Source organism: Nothobranchius furzeri, chromosome 7, assembly GCF_043380555.1.
Source record: "Nothobranchius furzeri strain GRZ-AD chromosome 7, NfurGRZ-RIMD1, whole genome shotgun sequence".
In the NCBI taxonomy this organism is placed as follows: Eukaryota; Metazoa; Chordata; class Actinopteri; order Cyprinodontiformes; family Nothobranchiidae; genus Nothobranchius; species Nothobranchius furzeri.
The window spans coordinates 24,162,631-24,180,158 of record NC_091747.1 but is presented as its reverse complement, the minus strand read 5'-3'; the positions used below and the strand labels follow the sequence as shown (position 1 = coordinate 24,180,158).

Genomic DNA, 17,528 nt, shown 5'->3' with positions numbered 1-17,528 from the left:
TCCAAACGTGAAGCTTTAGAGAAAACCTGAAAGAATCAGGATTATGTTTCTTTTTCAAAAAAGGTTTATTACAAAATCAAAATACAAAAAATGGGTAAAGTGAAAAACAACTGCTATCCCCCACGGAGGAATTAGTTCAAAATGATTAAATAAGAGTTAGTTTACACTAGCTCTTGTCTTCTCAGAATCTCCCCAAGAACGAAGCCCTGCTCGATCTGAGCTGCATCCTTTTATATCATTTCTGAGACTGCTCTAAACAATGTAAGAGTCACAAGTCATTCTCTCCTGACAGTTTAGGTCAAGGGGTCATTTACCAGATACACTTTTTTAGCTCTACATAAGACATTTGGTATCATTTTCACTACATGCAGTATTCACATGAGGGCACAAAAGTTACATGCTGCACTCCTGGAATGAGAGCACAGGTCATAAATCTTCATGTTGGTAGCAAATTGTAGATCTTCTTTCAGCATTCCTGAGAGCTCCTGGGTTCAGTTGGACTTTTCTCACTCCATGCCAGTCCTTCTTTTCCCGCCAGAGGTGGAGTTAGGGGCGGGCCCAGGGGTGTGTCCATGGGTGGATCCAGAGAAGACAGCCTGTCTTTTGACCCTTTGCCTAGTTCTGTCCTCACCAGCAAGTCCTGAACTATTGTCCTCTTGACCCTTGTGTGACCCTTGTCTCTGACCACTGTTTCTAAGCCTTGACCGGTTGCTCGGACTTGCAACATCCCCCATGGGGACGAACTGAGGCAAAGGACCATAAAAAGATAGAGCAGCAATGCAAGCCTTCATAAATCTAGCATCCATCTCACTCAGGAACGGCTGAACACTCAGACACCTAACTGTGGCCTCCACATCAACCCTCATTCTCATCATAATGCCATCATCAGCTACGGGTAAGCACAAGGTCCCTTTGCGGGTTGTTACATAACCTTTAAACTGCTTTCTCCCATCTGCGGGATCTTCACCCAAGAAGAATAAAGATAAATCCATCACCGGAGCTTCTCCACGTGGAAGCGATCCCATCATTTGAGGTGGGAAGCTGGCGCTGAAAACCAAAACATGATTTTTCGTATCCAACAAAGGTGCGGTCCCAAAAGAGTCACAGACTTCTGGGCCGAACCATCCAGTCTTTACAGACAAAATATTCATAAACTGAAAGCAATCTATAATCTTGCCTTGACAAAGTAACACCCCTTCTGGGATTTAATCCTCCATCTCATTTCTCTCCCAGGTGCAATTCGGACAGGGGAAGGAATGCCTGCTGGCTCACTACTTAGACAGACCATAGGGATTTCACGTATCACATCAGGACACGGGACGCATGTCGAAGCTGCCGTCATTACTGATACAACCTCTTCCGCCACGTCAGATGAGGGCGCCGTTGTCAGCTCCTCGTCGTGGGCCTGCTCAAGCAGGGCATGTACTCCCGGGGAGGACAACATTAGTATGTCGTCTTCCTGATCAGTCTCCCGCTTGAATCCCTTTTCCATTTGGTCTGGATGTACTGAATAAACCTGCAAGACACGCAGCGTTTATTCATCGTAGCATGTTCACACTGGAGCCCGATCGTCTTAGTCTGAGGCAATCCATCCCTCCCGCGATTCACGGTGCACAAATAGTATGTGCCATTCAGAGAGAAAACAGTTGATGGACCTGCGGAGGGGATTAATCCCTCTATGATATTCTGCCGAATCGAGTCCATCTGGAAGGAACATAAAATATGTTCCACATGAGATATATAACTCATTCCATGAAGCAATAAGTAACTGCATTACTGCATAAACACTTCTTAATTATAGGAGAAAATAAATCATCAGAAGCTGCAGGAAGAACCACACTACAATTCCTATCTGCAGGCATAGTTTTACAACAATAATCCTCACAACAAGTGTACACCAGTTATGAAATGTCTACAACATCCTAAAGACAAACTGGATAAAATAGTTACAAAATCCTGACATACCTCCAGATTCAGAGCGTCAATCAGCTCAGATTCAGGGTGAGTTTGATGAGCCATTTGTTCACCTCAAGTTACAGACTGACAGTTAAGGAGCAAGTGACACGCGGTGCAGAGAGGCCTGCACTTAAACAGGAGCAACAAGAAGGGGGGCTAATGCTCCCTCCACCTTGACACCTCTCTTCCCATCTTATCTGGATCTACCAGGTCCTTTTTCCTTTCTCCTAACAGCTTTCTTCCTGTCAACTGCCACTTGCTGTTTTTACAGGCCAAAATCATACCGATTATTAAAATAATCCCCCCACACATTAATCCGATAGCGCAGAGGGGCCAGAACAGAGCGTCCCAGACGGGCCTAATGATGTGCTCTCTCACTCCTTTTACCAACATGCCCATTGAATCAGAAGTTCCTTGAATTACATTGTTAGAAACCTGCACTACACTGTCACTCATAATTTCATTTACACCACGTACTATCAGACTCACATGACGTAATGTGCCATTTATGCCATATGCAAAATAATCAAACCAGTCAGCTTTTTGCTGATCTAACGATCTTCGAAATGGTGAGCAAAAACCACTTCTCAGATCCCAATTTCGGAAATTTCTGAAGTTAGGAAACTCTTTGGGTGCATCAGGGTCAATTGTGAATCTTTCAGGTTGAGGATTTTTCCCTATTCTCGGTTCATTAAAACACACATGATGGTCTATACCTAACCCGTTAAGGTAATTGAAATTGACCAGACTAAACGCTCCCCACTTCGTCGTTCCTGGGGCTGTGAATCCAGGTGGCACTAAGTCTCCAACTTTATCATTCATAATCATTATACGATCTAAAAGACCATTTCCTGTTTTTGTATCATTTACTTCCCAAGTATTTGTTTTATCAATAGAAAACCAATTTGTTTTAACTCGAAGTTGACCATGTTCCATCACAAGAGTTTTAGTTCCCACTAATTTTCTTTCAAAGGTTTCTGCTTCAATCCTTGTGTCCTGGGGGTAATAATCATATTTTTGCTTATTATATCCCTCTCCATACCAGTATGTCATAGGATATGTCTCGTACATTCCTTTTCTATAATATCTATAATCTTCTGGAATATCTCTTTGCATATAACCACGTAAGACTTTATAGCATAATTCTCCAGTTCCTAAAGTAGCTATGTTTAGATAAGGAGGCCTAGGTTTAAAAAACTCTCAATCTCCTAATGTGTCTGGACGCAGACCTCCAACTGTTAATCCATATAGTTGTGAATACCAAAAAATACACATCCTTCTAGTTAACCCTTTAGTATTATTACAGACTTCCACCTGACATCCTTCAAGCATTAAGGTGTAATTTCTAGCCCATGTGGGACTGTGATAAAAATCTTTCTTATGGGTTGGTCTAATCATTTCATTTACTGCTTCGAAGATGGAGTCTGCCTCAATTATACTATCAGGAGTAGCTGTACCTTTTTGATAATATGCTCCTGCGATCCTTATTCTAAGTGGCTCGCCTCCTTGCCATACAGCGCTGTTATTCGCTTTCCTGGTTAAACAGAGTCTAGTTTCCTCATTCCATGCATGGAATCCTGTATCTAAGTTAGTGGGATCAGATTGATCCTTTTTCATCCATTGCACTACTTTTGGGTGTTTAAAATTAGGAACCTCATAAACCCATTCTGTATAAAGAGTGTGTCTTATTGGATGCAGTTCCCATCCTTGTGGCTGAAGGCCTACCTCATTATGGAGGCAGAAAAATGTCCAGTTAAAATATGTACTATTAGTGGGAAGTATATAATTCTGATATCCTGTGTAGTTTGCATATTCACTATGACCTTTACTTAAGAGTCGAGCTAATTCTGAAGTAGATCTCTTACCCCGCACACCGGGCTCTAGAAAAAGAGGAACGGTCTCTTCACCTTCCTCAGCCTCAGCCAGGGGATCAGACATTGCAGGGGGTACTTTTGATAACCATTTAATCACATTATCCTTTACTTTCTGCCACATGTGACTCTCTCCTATCATGGACAAGGAATCATATTTTAGTGTTGTGTTAGGAGGGGGGGTCGGGCAAACATCGCTTCGTTCCCTCCCTCTTGATAATCTTTGATACCAATGCGTAATATTTCCTGTTTGCCAGGAACTTAAACTACTGTCTTTGGTCTGAAAACACCCAAATTCGATTCTACGAGGCCACCATCTTTCTATCTTTATCACTTTGAAAGTGGTGAAGTTGTGTCCCCATTCTAAATCATTTCTAAGGCAATATTTGTAAACCCACAACTCTACTTCACCTGAAGTTTGATTTAAGATTTTCTTTTTCCTCAATATTATCTGACAAGATCGATCAAGCTCTGTGGATCCTGTCTGATCCATTAAGACTGCCATATACTCCGCCCATGGGCCGGTCTCACCACACTCCGTGTCATTCTTCTCCTCCTGCTCTGCTGCAGAAAATGATGTCATGGAGGGTGCAGCCATGATCCGGTCAAATCCATTTTCTCCACAGGGCAAGCGCAGGCAGCCAGTTTTGTTCCCTGTTACACTACAAATCTTGAATCCAATCTGTGTTGCTATCATGCAGGTGGTTATATTCTCATTAAAATCTTCTTTGGGCCATAACAGCTTAATTTTGGATACATTCCAATTCCCTACTAATTGTTGTGGTTCTCCGTGAGTTATGTTATATGTCACTGAGGACACATGATACGTTCGGAGATATACATGTACCCCATATGCAATCGCTATACTTAATCCTATGAGGCTAAATTCGAAAAGGATAAAAAAGGCCCATTTAATCCATTTTATTATCCAATTCTTTCCTTTCGGAATATTTACACTTTTCTTTTTAACTTTGGGGTCAACTCCCGCCGGAGTTGCATACCTGACCACTTTTCGTTTTCTGCTGCTTTCCCTCTTATGCTTCTGAGGAGACAACATCTGCAAGACAGAAGCATAAAAATCAGCAGGAAATGAAAGCGCCCTGCTCTAGTTAGTTAGAGTCAGATTGGAGACCAGCCTTCTACGAGACATTCTAGTGTGAGCAGTCCCATAAATCTTAGGCCAATATGCCTCTCCTCTCCGGGTGGTCACTATGTTAACAGCCGAGCTGCAAACGCGACCCGACAGGTCTATTACCTCTATCAAAGTTAACTGATAAGGCATGAACTTACGCTCCGCCCCTGGTCCCAGACTCTTCAGCTCAACCAGGTATGATGTAACACGCTTACGCATCCCTGGGGGCTCCTGAACAGACAATCCTGTATGCCAGTCCAGAGTCCCTGACAGATAAGTTCCCCATCTGTCGTCTTTATACTCTTGAGTTACCCCAATCTGTGTACCTGTTTCCCATGCATCAGCCAGCGTACCAAATTGCTGTCCTAATATCAAGCTCTTAATAGACTCAAATTTGGACCGAGCCTGAAGCTCTTCCAGTCCTCTTTCTCTGGTCTTGAGCTTGAACACAAATGGATAAGCTTCCACCCATAAATCTCTAACCGGCTTCACCAGGCTAGGATTCCTGAGCAGCTCTCCTACAAAAAACATACTAGGCTGGCTTGTCGGTAAGCAGGTAGTCAAAACACCATTCTTCGTGAAACAGCACCCATCTTTGATTTCACCTCTGTGGGTGCATTCACAGACCTGCCAGGAGATGATGCCTGGATTATTCCTCAAGCAGGTTCCGCAAAAACATATTTTAATGGGAGCAGACAGCTCCACTGCACCTGTATGCAAGTCTGTTCCTCTCTCCAGGTGAGTGGGCTTCTGCTCCCGGAGCCCCGACCATTTAATTAGGGTGCACAGATATCCGCATATCACGCATGTTCCTGGCCTCAAGCCTCCCCATTGCGCGTAACGATACGCATTTGCAGATTCTATGAAGCCCGGAAACATAGCCACTTTACAATCTCTAACACAATCCCCCTTCGTTAGCAAAATTAGGCCCGTAGCACCTGGGATCTTACAAGTCATTTCTTCACTAGATTTTGGCCCAGCCATGACCTTTAATCAAGTAATCAATAAAAAAATATATATTTTATTTATTTATTATTATTATTATTATTATTTTTATTAATTACTTGTATTTTTCAGAGTTATTTTATAACTTGATGAGGGTGAACGCGCAAACCAGTGTCGGTTAAGACCACGTTCCCAGTTATGTCTTTTATCATAAAGGGACCACTTACGTTATGCTTAATGCAATCTCCTTTTCTAACCGGTCCTCTTTTGACCCAAATTCTTTCACCTTTCTGCAACACAGAGACGTGTTCCGGGTTAGTTTTTTTTCTCAGTTCTTTTCAGCTTCGTCCTATTAAGGATCACATTTAGTTCTGAAACTCCCTCCGGTGTATCCCATCGGGAGCTCAGGTTAGTCAGGATGTGATTTTTTATCGTCCTAACTGCTCTTTCTGCTATTCCGTTAGTGTGGGACTCGTATGGGATAGAAAAATTGTGTCTTATCCCCCTTGATTCAAGCAGACAAGAAACTTTGTCATTCTTAAATTCAGGTCCTCCATCCGAACGGAGTGACTCACATGTGAGGGGCAGGTGTAGAGATAAGGCCATGCTGACCGTATTTCCTGTGACACGTTTCAGCGGTATTATCTTGCTCTGATCACCTGGTCCATTATCTTTGATTACCAAAAAGAACTTATGTCCGTTCACTCCTCTAGAGGCACATTCACCAACATCCGTGCTGAAATGCACCCCCGGCACATCACACATGATGGGCAAATGGTCATAAATCACGGGTTGAGCCCCTCCTTTTACTTTACACGACTCACACGTCGCTTTTACTCGTGCTGTTAGTTCTTTCAGCTTTGGTACAGAAATATTTTCTTTTTTGAAAATCTCACGCAACCGTAATACTCCTACGTGTCCGTAATTTTTATGCGCAAATGTCACCAGCTCTTCATCAGCTACAGCGCTCCTGTTCTGTAAAAACGCTGTGGGTAGAAACAAAGCGCGAGCTTGTACTAATTCATCCACTTCTGCGTTTCCGATCTCATCCTCGCTTTTTCCATTTGTATGGCTATTTACATGTGTCACCTGAATCTGTAATTTTTTCTTATAACACGATACTAAAGTCTACAAGTCAGCGTGTTCCAATCTTTCTCCATCAGTTTTCTGGAAATCTTTAGCTTCCCAAAATGCTAAATGATCATCCAGCCCGTCTTTAACGTATTTAGAGTCTGTGACCAATCTTACTGATCTGAGCTTCAGCTTACACGCGTCAGCAAGCGCCATGACAACGGCCGTCAATTCTGCAGTTTGAGCGGATCCGACAGTCTGTCCAGCTTGTTGATATTTCCTGTCCTTTAGCAGTCTCACAAACCCCCACTTACAGAAGTCTGCATCTGCTGTTTTCTTAGATCCATCAGTGTAGTAAACTGCCTCTGGTTTTATGGCTTTAACAACCTCTTTCCTGTCAGGCTTAAGTTTTGTTTCTCCTTCCACGTGAATCTGCGGGTTTGCCAATAACATCTCCCACTTTGCCCATCTGGGTAAAACGGCCCTCGCCTGTGGGAGGAGATCTTTCCGAAGTTCTTTAATCATATAATCAGTAGATTGAATTATGATTTTTTGCGATCCGGCCAGAGCGAACATCATATCTTTATGTTTCATCAGGGTAGTCAGCACCTTTTCGCTGGGCGTGTAACGGGTTTCTGTTGGTGCGAGTTTATAGCCTTTACATGTTATCAGACTCTTGCTGTCATAGTTCTGAAATAAACACTCTGTGAAATCCTGTCCTACAATCACTCTTACAGCTAACGGTTCATGATGCTCTCTATTTGAAAGATTCACTAGATTAGCACCTATTTTAACCATCACTGCTTGATAAGTCTCAAGCTCCTGTGAGCTCAGTTTGCGGTTGTGCGTCACCAGTTTCTGACCCACTTTGGTCCTGAGACCTTTTTTAAGTGACATTATGGGATCAATGATGTTTCGAAAATCACGGACGTTGCTGGAAATGTACTGAAGCTGTCCGATTACACCTTCCAGCGTCAGTAAGTCATGCGGGGGTGTTATGTTCTGTAGATAGGTGAAAGGTACCGACACTGAATCTGACACCTCAAAACCTAGGAACGTAACTTTTGTACGTCCTAGCTGGCTTTTCTTCAAGTTGAGTTTGAATCCGGCACATGTCAGTCTGGTCACCACCTCGTCCAAAGTTTTCAGGTGTTCGCTTTCACAATCATGCGTGAAAAATATGTCATCAATATATTGAACGACAGGTAAACCTTCCAGATATGACTGTACGACACCTTGAAATTTATTCGCCGCGTTTACCCATCCCATCGGTAAAACGCACCATTCATAATGTTTCCCTTCAAATGTAAATCCAGTTTTAGCTCGACTTTCTTGCGCTAAAGGTACAGACCAAAAACCGTTAGCCAAATCGATGCATGTTTTATATTTTTAATAGGCATGGTTCGGAGCTGCATGTATGGGTCAAAAGTTTTACGCACGTCGTGCGGAGTCACTCTATTTAAACCTTTTAAATTGTGTACCAGTCTGTAGGTGCCATCAGGTTTAGGAACAGCTTGAATGGGAAGACAGGTGGATAACGTATCTTTCTCTTCGATTATCCCTTTTTCTTTAAGCTCAGCGAGAGTACATCTGATCTCATCTCTTCCTTCTCTGATCGGATACTGCTTTTCCTTGGCAGGCATTGCTCCTTTAATAATGCATTGTTCTTTTACTCTGCCACAATCATTTTTGTGTGTAGCCCAATTACCTTTTTGGATTATTTCTCTGAGTTTGTGCGGGTCCAAACTAGTCTTCTCCAGTTGCTCTTTAATGAGACTGTCCATATTTAATTCACCTAAAAAACTCACATGCAGCGCTGGGTCTTTTGTTATTTTAACTAAATCCTTTAAACTAATTAAGTTTTCTGCACCTTTTATGTAAAGAACGCCCTGTTCGTCTTTATGAACTGCCATGTTACGTACAGAGCCGTCTGCGAGTATCACATTCTTGTATCCTATTTGTTCCATCGGATTATTTTCACGCTTTACTGATATTAATGCCCCGGTATCTAAAATGTATTTTGTATTTTCGTATTTTACTTTAAGCCACTCCCCATCCCAATGCGTATGAGATGAGAGCGCCTCAATTATTTCTACTTTTGTGGTGGCGGTCTTCTCTGTTTGTGGTATTTCGCGTCCCAATCTTTGATTGATTGGATCAATTTCTCCTTCTGTTCTCTGGTCATCCGGGCCCACTCCTCCGGATTCGCTCTCCTGGGTCGAGCCACAGGGCAGCCGGGGGGTCCCATGAAAAACGGCCTTGCATTTGGGTCCATTTGGCCCCTGGTTCTCTGGTTCTGATTCGGTTCTGTTCTGGGTGGGAGTTGCCTCGGTTGAGAGCTCACTGATTGGCTCCCTTGCTGTTGGTGTGGAGGGGGCAGAGGGGATGGTATCTGACCTTTCAATCTGTTTCCGGCCTGCCGTCCTAATTCGTTTTTTGACTGCTTAAATTCCCTTGTGCGATCCCACGCCTGCGCTTGTCTGATTTTTTCTGCAGGAGAGAGATTAGGCCACATCGCAGCCATCATTAATCCCCCGGGCAGATCAGCTAAAAGTTTTTCCTGCTGGACCTGTGAAAGCCCTGCGATTGTTCCCAAACACCCAGCTAATGTAACTTTTCCTGTACTGATTTCAGAGCTTAAAGCTTTCCTCCGTCGTTCCCCAGAATCCTCACCAATCCCTCTGGGAGAACTCTCCGCCAGGGACATCAACGAGGCTCCTGGGGTTAAACGCAGATCGTTCTTTAATGCTATAACCTGAGAAATTTCTGGACTTGAAAGTTGTTCAATCGTCATACCTCGATCCTGAAGCCGCTGTACATACCCAGCGTCTGTCTCACCCGATGCTCTTTGTGGCAGAATGGTATGATCAAAATGTCCTAAGCTTACTCTTGACTGTTCCTGAGCAGAGTGCCAATATGGGGAATATTCCTGTTCTAGGATTCTCTCTTTAGGCATTGAATTAAGCTGTCCTCCCTGCGGAGTGCTTCGGTTTACATCTAAAGGTTGGGAGGGGCTGCACGGCGAGTAGCAGTGAGTTTTCACTGCCGAATCTCTAGCCATACATCCACCTCGATAAAAATCATATCCTTGGCCTAAATAAGCATGCTTAAAAGGTTGACCCCATCCTGATTGTAACATGACTTCTTCCCTACTTTTCGCTGCTTGAATTGCTGAAGCCGTGAAGCCATCTACAGGGTACCAGTCTGGAAAAGGATTTTCTGCTTCTTCTCCTGCATAATTCTGGTCTCCCTCTGTATTAATTGCAAACTGGCCTCGTCCTGGTTCTGGAACCGGTCTAACTGGGCCTATGTTAGGAGGTGCCTGAGGGTCATAATATTTCATCTGTACTGGACGGCTTTTCTTATTTAGTCCTCTAATGCCATAAACCATAGGATTTGTCTCATCTCCTTTTTCTGCTCTCTAGGGTTGCTGCTCTACATTTTCTCTGTTCTCACCTTGCTCATGGGCTGTAACTGGGGATAACCAACTCACTTTTTCAGGTGTTTTGCCTCCAGGGATCCGAGTGCTGCATTTTTGTTGGGATCCGCATTCTGACCTGAGCGTCCCTTTGGGTGTCCCACGCACCACCAGTTGGGAACCCTGTTCTTCCTCCGATTCAGCCTCACTCTCGCTGCTTCTGTCTCTGGCCTCAAACCAATGTTTGACTTTCTTCTCTACTCGCAGCAAGGCTGACTTATCCACTAAAATTACGACCGGGATGTCTCCTAGCCTGCTAGAGGCTTCGGAATAAATCACTAAACCTGCGCCATATGCTTCAGTTATCCGACACACCTGGGGTTTGTTATTAAGCTTAAACACTAGTCGTCGCGCTCCTAAATCCAAGGCTTCTGACACCACCCGCTCCCAAGCTTGGTGAAAAGAGATGTCGGGATTATGAGGGTCTACGTTAATTATGGAAATAGCGCTGACACGACCTTCCAGATTCCCTAATTGTTTGTCTAAGAGAGTAGTAATTTCTCCAGCTTCGTAATTACGATCTACCAGCGGAATCATAGAACTTCTGCTTTCTGCCCCTAAAAGTCTCCTCAGAGAACTCAAAGAGGACGTAGTACTGGCAGAACTTTGTGGATCTTTCAGAAAGATCAACACATCTTCTTCTCGGATCTCCGCATCTATTTTCTCGCCTGATAAAATTATCACCGGTTCTTGACCTATCATAACATGATTCGGAGGAGCCGCGGGACTATGCGGTTCTAACGGGGGAAAAGGAATTGGGTTTGGAGTCCTTTCAGCCCCTGACCGTCTCTGAGTCTCGTCTTTGTCCCATGCAGCAACATGCTGTTCAGTGGGCGGTCTCTCCGCTCCTCTCATGGGCACCTGAGAAGGGGTTTGTACATGTAGAAACGGGTTCCACTGCGCCGGCCGAACCGCGTCAGGCGGGTTCGGTGGGGGTGGAGGAAATCCGCTCTTGGAACCGGGGCTCACAGGGAATTCCCCGCGGAGCGCTGGATACAAAGGGGGCGCGGTCGGAACCGATTGGACTTCATCCCAGGAGGCCGACATTTCAACTGCAGCTCGTCTCCGGTACATCTCCGCTTGGAGCTCCGTGATCCCCAGTCGGTTACATAACGCCTGTCTCATTTGAATTGCCTCATTTTTGCTTCTAGATAAGAAGTAAATTGTTCTACTATTAGCCCGTTGAACCACGAACTCCGCCATAGCAGAGTACATCGCTCCCTGATCACATCGGTACTGCCCGACTCCAAATGGAGTGAGAACTAAAGGTTCCAGTCCAGTTGGTATTTGCTCAAGCAATCCCAGAAGGATCTCATATTGCTCGCCCGTGGGGAGTTTCGCTGGATTTTCCCAACAACACCACGCTATCTGATTAAAAACAGGATCATTTTGTTGTTCTGCTAGAATCACCAAATCACCCACTAACGGAAATACATGATTATTTTTTACTTGAGTTTCAGCATTCGGACAGCGCTCCGCTGCGGCTTGAGCTGTTCCGGCCTCGTTCTGAAAGCTCCGGTTACAGGATATTGCTAAAACGCTTTGTGGTTCACCTTGAAATGTCGCTATTTCTCCAGTGACAAATCTCACATTAAGGAGAACATTTTCCGGTTTTACCGTTAAAGATCTATCTGCCATGGCTGGTTGAAAGTTTCTCTTTTTTATTATTTATTTTATTTTTATTCGTTTTCACGTCTTATTCTTTATTCTTACTCTTTATTCCTTTTTATTTTTTGCCTAGCTTTTATCCTTGGCTTTTCTTACGTCGGAAAGCCGTGATTTCTTTATACCTCTTTGAGTTAATCTTCCGTTCTCCCAAATTTCTTTCCTTTTCGAGAAATTGGTGCGGTTTTCACTCCAAGGTTATAAGCTTATCAGGTCCATGGTGCGGAAGCTTTCATCAGCCTAAAAGACATAGTTCTACGTCGAATAGTCCGGTATCTAATATTTGAACCTTCGCCGATTAGCCCCACGTTGGACGCCATGTCGCGTGCCCGTCCCATTTACCGGTTCCTTTAAAACCCAGTTCCGTTAGAACTTATGAGACGGTGCATCCATCAGGGTTCGGGGGGATGTCGACGAGTATAATCGTACCAGACCCGGGTTTGGACTACCTAATTAGAATCTTGCCTTTTATTTTAAAGGTGAAATGACTTGCACGAATAGCCAGCCCCAGAGTACTACACTTCTTTTAAACTCGTTACCTTTTGGTTAAGATACTAGAGAGAAGTCTGGAGGCAAGCCAAGCCTCTCAGCAATTGTTTGGGTTACCCGGAATTAATTGCGCCTCTAACAGCTTATGTGGGAGGTTGGTAACTATAAAAGGATTTATGCTAGTTGATCAGGCTATCATAAGTTTATCAATTTATTTATTAATCCATCCTTCCAGCTGATTAGAGACTTTTTCAACCTGCAATCAGAGCCAAAATAACCTCGAATATTCTGCTTTTATCGCCCTTAAGACAACTCGTTACTCGCAAGGAGGGGGAAGTTAAAACTTCCCTTATCTTAAGGTTTCTTTATATTATTCTGTTATAAACTGTAAAGTAAGTCCTGATAATTCAGAGACCGATCATCGATAAGCTTACCTCTGTGCAATTATGGCCAGGGCTCCAAACGTGAAGCTTTAGAGAAAACCTGAAAGAATCAGGATTATGTTTCTTTTTCAAAAAAGGTTTATGACAAAATCAAAATACAAAAAATGGGTAAAGTGAAAAACAACTGCTATCCCCCACGGAGGAATTAGTTCAAAATGATTAAATAAGAGTTAGTTTACACTAGCTCTTGTCTTCTCAGAATCTCCCCAAGAACGAAGCCCTGCTCGATCTGAGCTGCATCCTTTTATATCATTTCTGAGACTGCTCTAAACAATGTAAGAGTCACAAGTCATTCTCTCCTGACAGTTTAGGTCAAGGGGTCATTTACCAGATACACTTTTTTAGCTCTACATAAGACATTTGGTATCATTTTCACTACATGCAGTATTCACATGAGGGCACAAAAGTTACATGCTGCACTCCTGGAATGAGAGCACAGGTCATAGATCTTCATGTTGGTAGCAAATTGTAGATCTTCTTTCAGCATTCCTGAGAGCTCCTGGGTTCAGTTGGACTTTTCTCACTCCATGCCAGTCCTTCTTTTCCCGCCAGAGGTGGAGTTAGGGGCGGGCCCAGGGGTGTGTCCATGGGTGGATCCAGAGAAGACAGCCTGTCTTTTGACCCTTTGCCTAGTTCTGTCCTCACCAGCAAGTCCTGAACTATTGTCCTCTTGACCCTTGTGTGACCCTTGTCTCTGACCACTGTTTCTAAGCCTTGACCGGTTGCTCGGACTTGCAACACCACAATTCAAAAGCAAAGTTTTATTTCAAGGCTCAATAACAGTTATTTCCCCCTAGCGACCACCACTCTGATGCACAAAAACGTTGTATACAATTATTTAACTTTCAGATGCCAGCAGTGTTTATGGTGCTTTTATTTATCCTATGAGTTTTACTTTGTCTTTACTCCAGAGTAAACATTAGGACCACGACCTTCGCAGTTTCATTGTGCCTGCAGCGCTTCCTGTTGTCGAACGATGGCAGTAGAGCGTTCCAATTTTAATTATTTTTGCCTTATTGTAATTTAGGCATTTTCTATTTGCTTTATTTTGAGTATCTAATTATTTTAGTGACTTCTGTGAATTTTGTCTGGAAGGATATGAATAAATGTGAGGATTACTGCATAAGCATGGCTCAAGAATAAAACAAATGCAAGCAAAACATTTTAAACAGCTCAGTTTCAACAACATGTAAAACATTATAGAATAAATGTAAACTATGAAACTGTACGCCGGGTGTTAAAAACCAAGATGAAGAGATTTAAAATCAGACAGGAAGAGACCGTTATCTCAAATCAAACATTTAATTCTCCTGGTTTGTGATGAAAACATTAAGGGAAGTGGTTTTTTTCTTCAAACTAACGAACAAAAGGAAACTAAAGACCCGTCAGAGGCATGAATGGAGTCAGAATGGTGATGGATGGATTAACGCATGTGGAGACATTAATGAACGTTTTCAGGGTTAAAACATCAGCAGCCCGTGTCCTCGTGTCAAAAGCACCTGACCAAAATCCTGAATGATCAGCTTTTTGTTATGCTGACTTGTTCAGAGTCAAAAGTCAAATGAAACTTTTTGATTTCCTACAAGTGAAGAGAGGAGCTCAAACAGGAGCGCTGAGACCTTCAGAGGTCTGTCCATGAGAACCATCTACAACAAAAGAGCCTTCAAACGGTAGCGGTCCTTAGAACCGTCCAGAACTCACTTACTTTCTGACAATATGAGTATAAAGTCACTGAGTAGATTCAGACGGCATTAAAATGAACTCCTGACCTTTCTTAGTCCTCGCTGCTCAGCTGAGACACGCCACAGAACGGACTTTCAACCACGTCTCCCTGATTTTCTGCCTTATCTAAATTGGATTTTTGCACTTTTCTAAACTTAATTTACTGTATCAGTGGGAAAAAAATCAGTGTGTTTAGTAATTTGCATAAATGTGGTTAAACAGAAGAACTGCTCTGAAGTTTGTTGTTTTCGTGGAAGTTTGAAGTTATTAGTGTCTCCTGGTCTTGCTGAGCTGACTCGCTGATGGTTTTCTCCCAGAACTTATAAACAGGGACACATTCTCCAAGAGAAGCCAGAACTTTTTTCTTTGGCACATTTCACACGGTGTTGGATAACTGAACACCTCCTGGGACCTTTGCCATATTTGCGGAGTAAGACATGGGAGAACGCACAATTTAAATGAGTTCTCGGGGTGCTCCTGTGTCTGCAGCTGTTGCACTCCAGTGCAAGTTACTGGAAGGTCAGGAGCTCATATCTGAATTTATTTGGGAATAAAATGTCAGCCAAATGTTGAAGTCTCCCTCCAGTAATCTAACAAACAACTCTGACACGTTCCGAGTGGCTTTTTGCGTAAACGGCTTGTGTGCGTGCTAAACATGATGAGGTGGATTAAAGCTGCTGGAGAGGAGACAAAGTTCTGAAATATCTTTAAATATATGTTCAAATCAAGCTTTTTGTTCACAACTCAGGAAAAAATAAGGCTGATTGTCGCTTCTTCTAATTAGTTGAAAGTAAGTTTTGAGTAAAACAAATTGGAGAAAGAACACAACACAGTAAGGTCCATGCCTGCGTAAAGCTCGAGCTTCTGCTCACGTCTCAATGAAAGAAAAAGAAACTGATCTTGGAAGTTCTGATCATTTATTTGTGCTTCTTTTTGACCATCAGATGTGGGATCCATCTGTTTCCCATCCTTACGCTCAGGACCAAATATTCTGGATCACTGCATCTTTGTTGGGGTTAGTTGATGTAAACTCTGGATTAGTTGCTTGTTTTTCTTGCGGTTTTGTAATAAGTGAAGCAGCTGTGTGACTCTGGAACTCCTGCATCAGTAACACGGTGAAGAAAACAATCTTCTAGGATGCTGCTGCTTGGTTTTTATGGTGTTTTTCCATTATTGTTACACCCCTCTATGGGCTCAGCTAGGAAGGTGAGGGGAATAAACATAAGATGGACCAGTCTAACAAAAAGTGACCCTCGTTGGGGAGAAAAAGGCTTGACCAAGCAAAACCAAACTCAAAGTGTCCTTGTAATTTCAAAGGTTTTATTAAAAAAAAGAACCAAAAGAAGGGTCAAAAAACCCTTACCTAGAACTTAAGGTATCCTTAATTAACTGAAAATGTCCAGAGGACCATCCACTCTAGATCCTAAATCCTAAATAAATCTCCTTTAGTTACAAAGGGGATGAAACTCAAAAGGGGAAAAAATCCCACCCTTAAATTAAATAAGGTTTGTCTAAAGGACAAAACCAAATACTGAATTAACTTAAGTCTACCCAAACAACGAAAATAGCTCAGGAAACTGAGACTTCAAAAAGGGGAACCCCCCCCCCCCCCCCCCCACCCCACCTGTTAATTTACCCACAAGGTGGTCTTGTAGACACACCAAAACCAAAAACTACCGCTTAACTGCGAATTTCCCAAACACAAAAGGTTCTAAAGCTGCTTCTTCACAAGAAGCAAACCACAACCTGGTATTAACCACAAAATCTCTGGTAACCGCCAACGGGGAGAGAACACACGTTGCCTCTGCAACACCAAACATTTCTCTCCCCGATGAGCTCCACCTGGCCGCTTTTAAAGGGCCGGCTGATGAGATGAGAAGCCCCAGCTGGCGTGACTGCCGCTCCGGCGCTGTCCATGGTGCTGGAGTAAGGACAGCTTCCCAAGGCGTAGCTGTCCGTGGTGCTGCGCTGCTGCACAGGGAACGGTGCGCAGCACACCACTGGGCTTCAAAACGGCGGCGGCCGTAACAATTATTTTAACCTGCCTTCTGAATGCATCTTTAATGATTTTTGTCTGGTTTGCAGAAAATTGAGATTTATTCAGTCAGACTGTAAAGGAACTGTAACAAATTCAGGGTTTTGCTCCCCCTGCACGGACAGATGAAAAGATGTTGAAATCATGTTTTCCTTCTAGTTCGGATACCCAAGATGAAAGAAAAGGTTTTGCATTACATGCAGCCATCTGTTTCTGTCCTTGTTGGCCGCCTGTAATCATCTCGTTATAACCCCTAATGCCTCCATTTGTGTCTTTTCTTCAGGGATACACTACCGTAAGTCCTGTGCCTCATCAGGAGCCTGTCTGATCGCCTCCTCCGGCTACCAACAGTTCTGCACCGGCAAACTCAACTCGGTGTGCATCACCTGCTGCAACACGCCACTGTGTAACGGTCCGCGGCGGAAGAAATTGCCCCCGCCATCCGCCGCCATGGCGCCTAACACCCTGCAGCATCCTGTGTTTTCACTCAGCCTCCTCCTGCTGCTGGACTCCATCTTCTGCTGACAGATATCTGCAACAAGAACCTCAAAACCCGAGCGTGGAAAGGCTTTGCACTTGAACTGAGTGAGATAAGACAACATGCTTTACACACCAACTATCACCACTTCCTGCCCGTTTTGTTGCCTTTTGATGACCAGTGCTAAATGTCCTGCGCTTGTATAACGCCTTTCTGAGTCAGATGACTCCAAAGCGCTTTACA

The 17,528-nt window shown here is 43.5% G+C and overlaps 1 protein-coding gene across 1 annotated transcript in view; it reads left to right on the top strand.

Moving 5' to 3' along the window:
• LOC107373874 (ly6/PLAUR domain-containing protein 1) overlaps positions 1–17,332 on the top strand; it is a 23,320-nt gene extending 5,988 nt beyond the window's left edge. Inside the window, exon 3 of the mRNA XM_015942013.3 lies at positions 17,091–17,332. Coding sequence (XP_015797499.3) covers positions 17,091–17,332 — 242 coding nt within the window. The remainder of the gene's footprint in view (positions 1–17,090) is intronic.
• Positions 17,333–17,528: the final 196 nt, after the last annotated feature.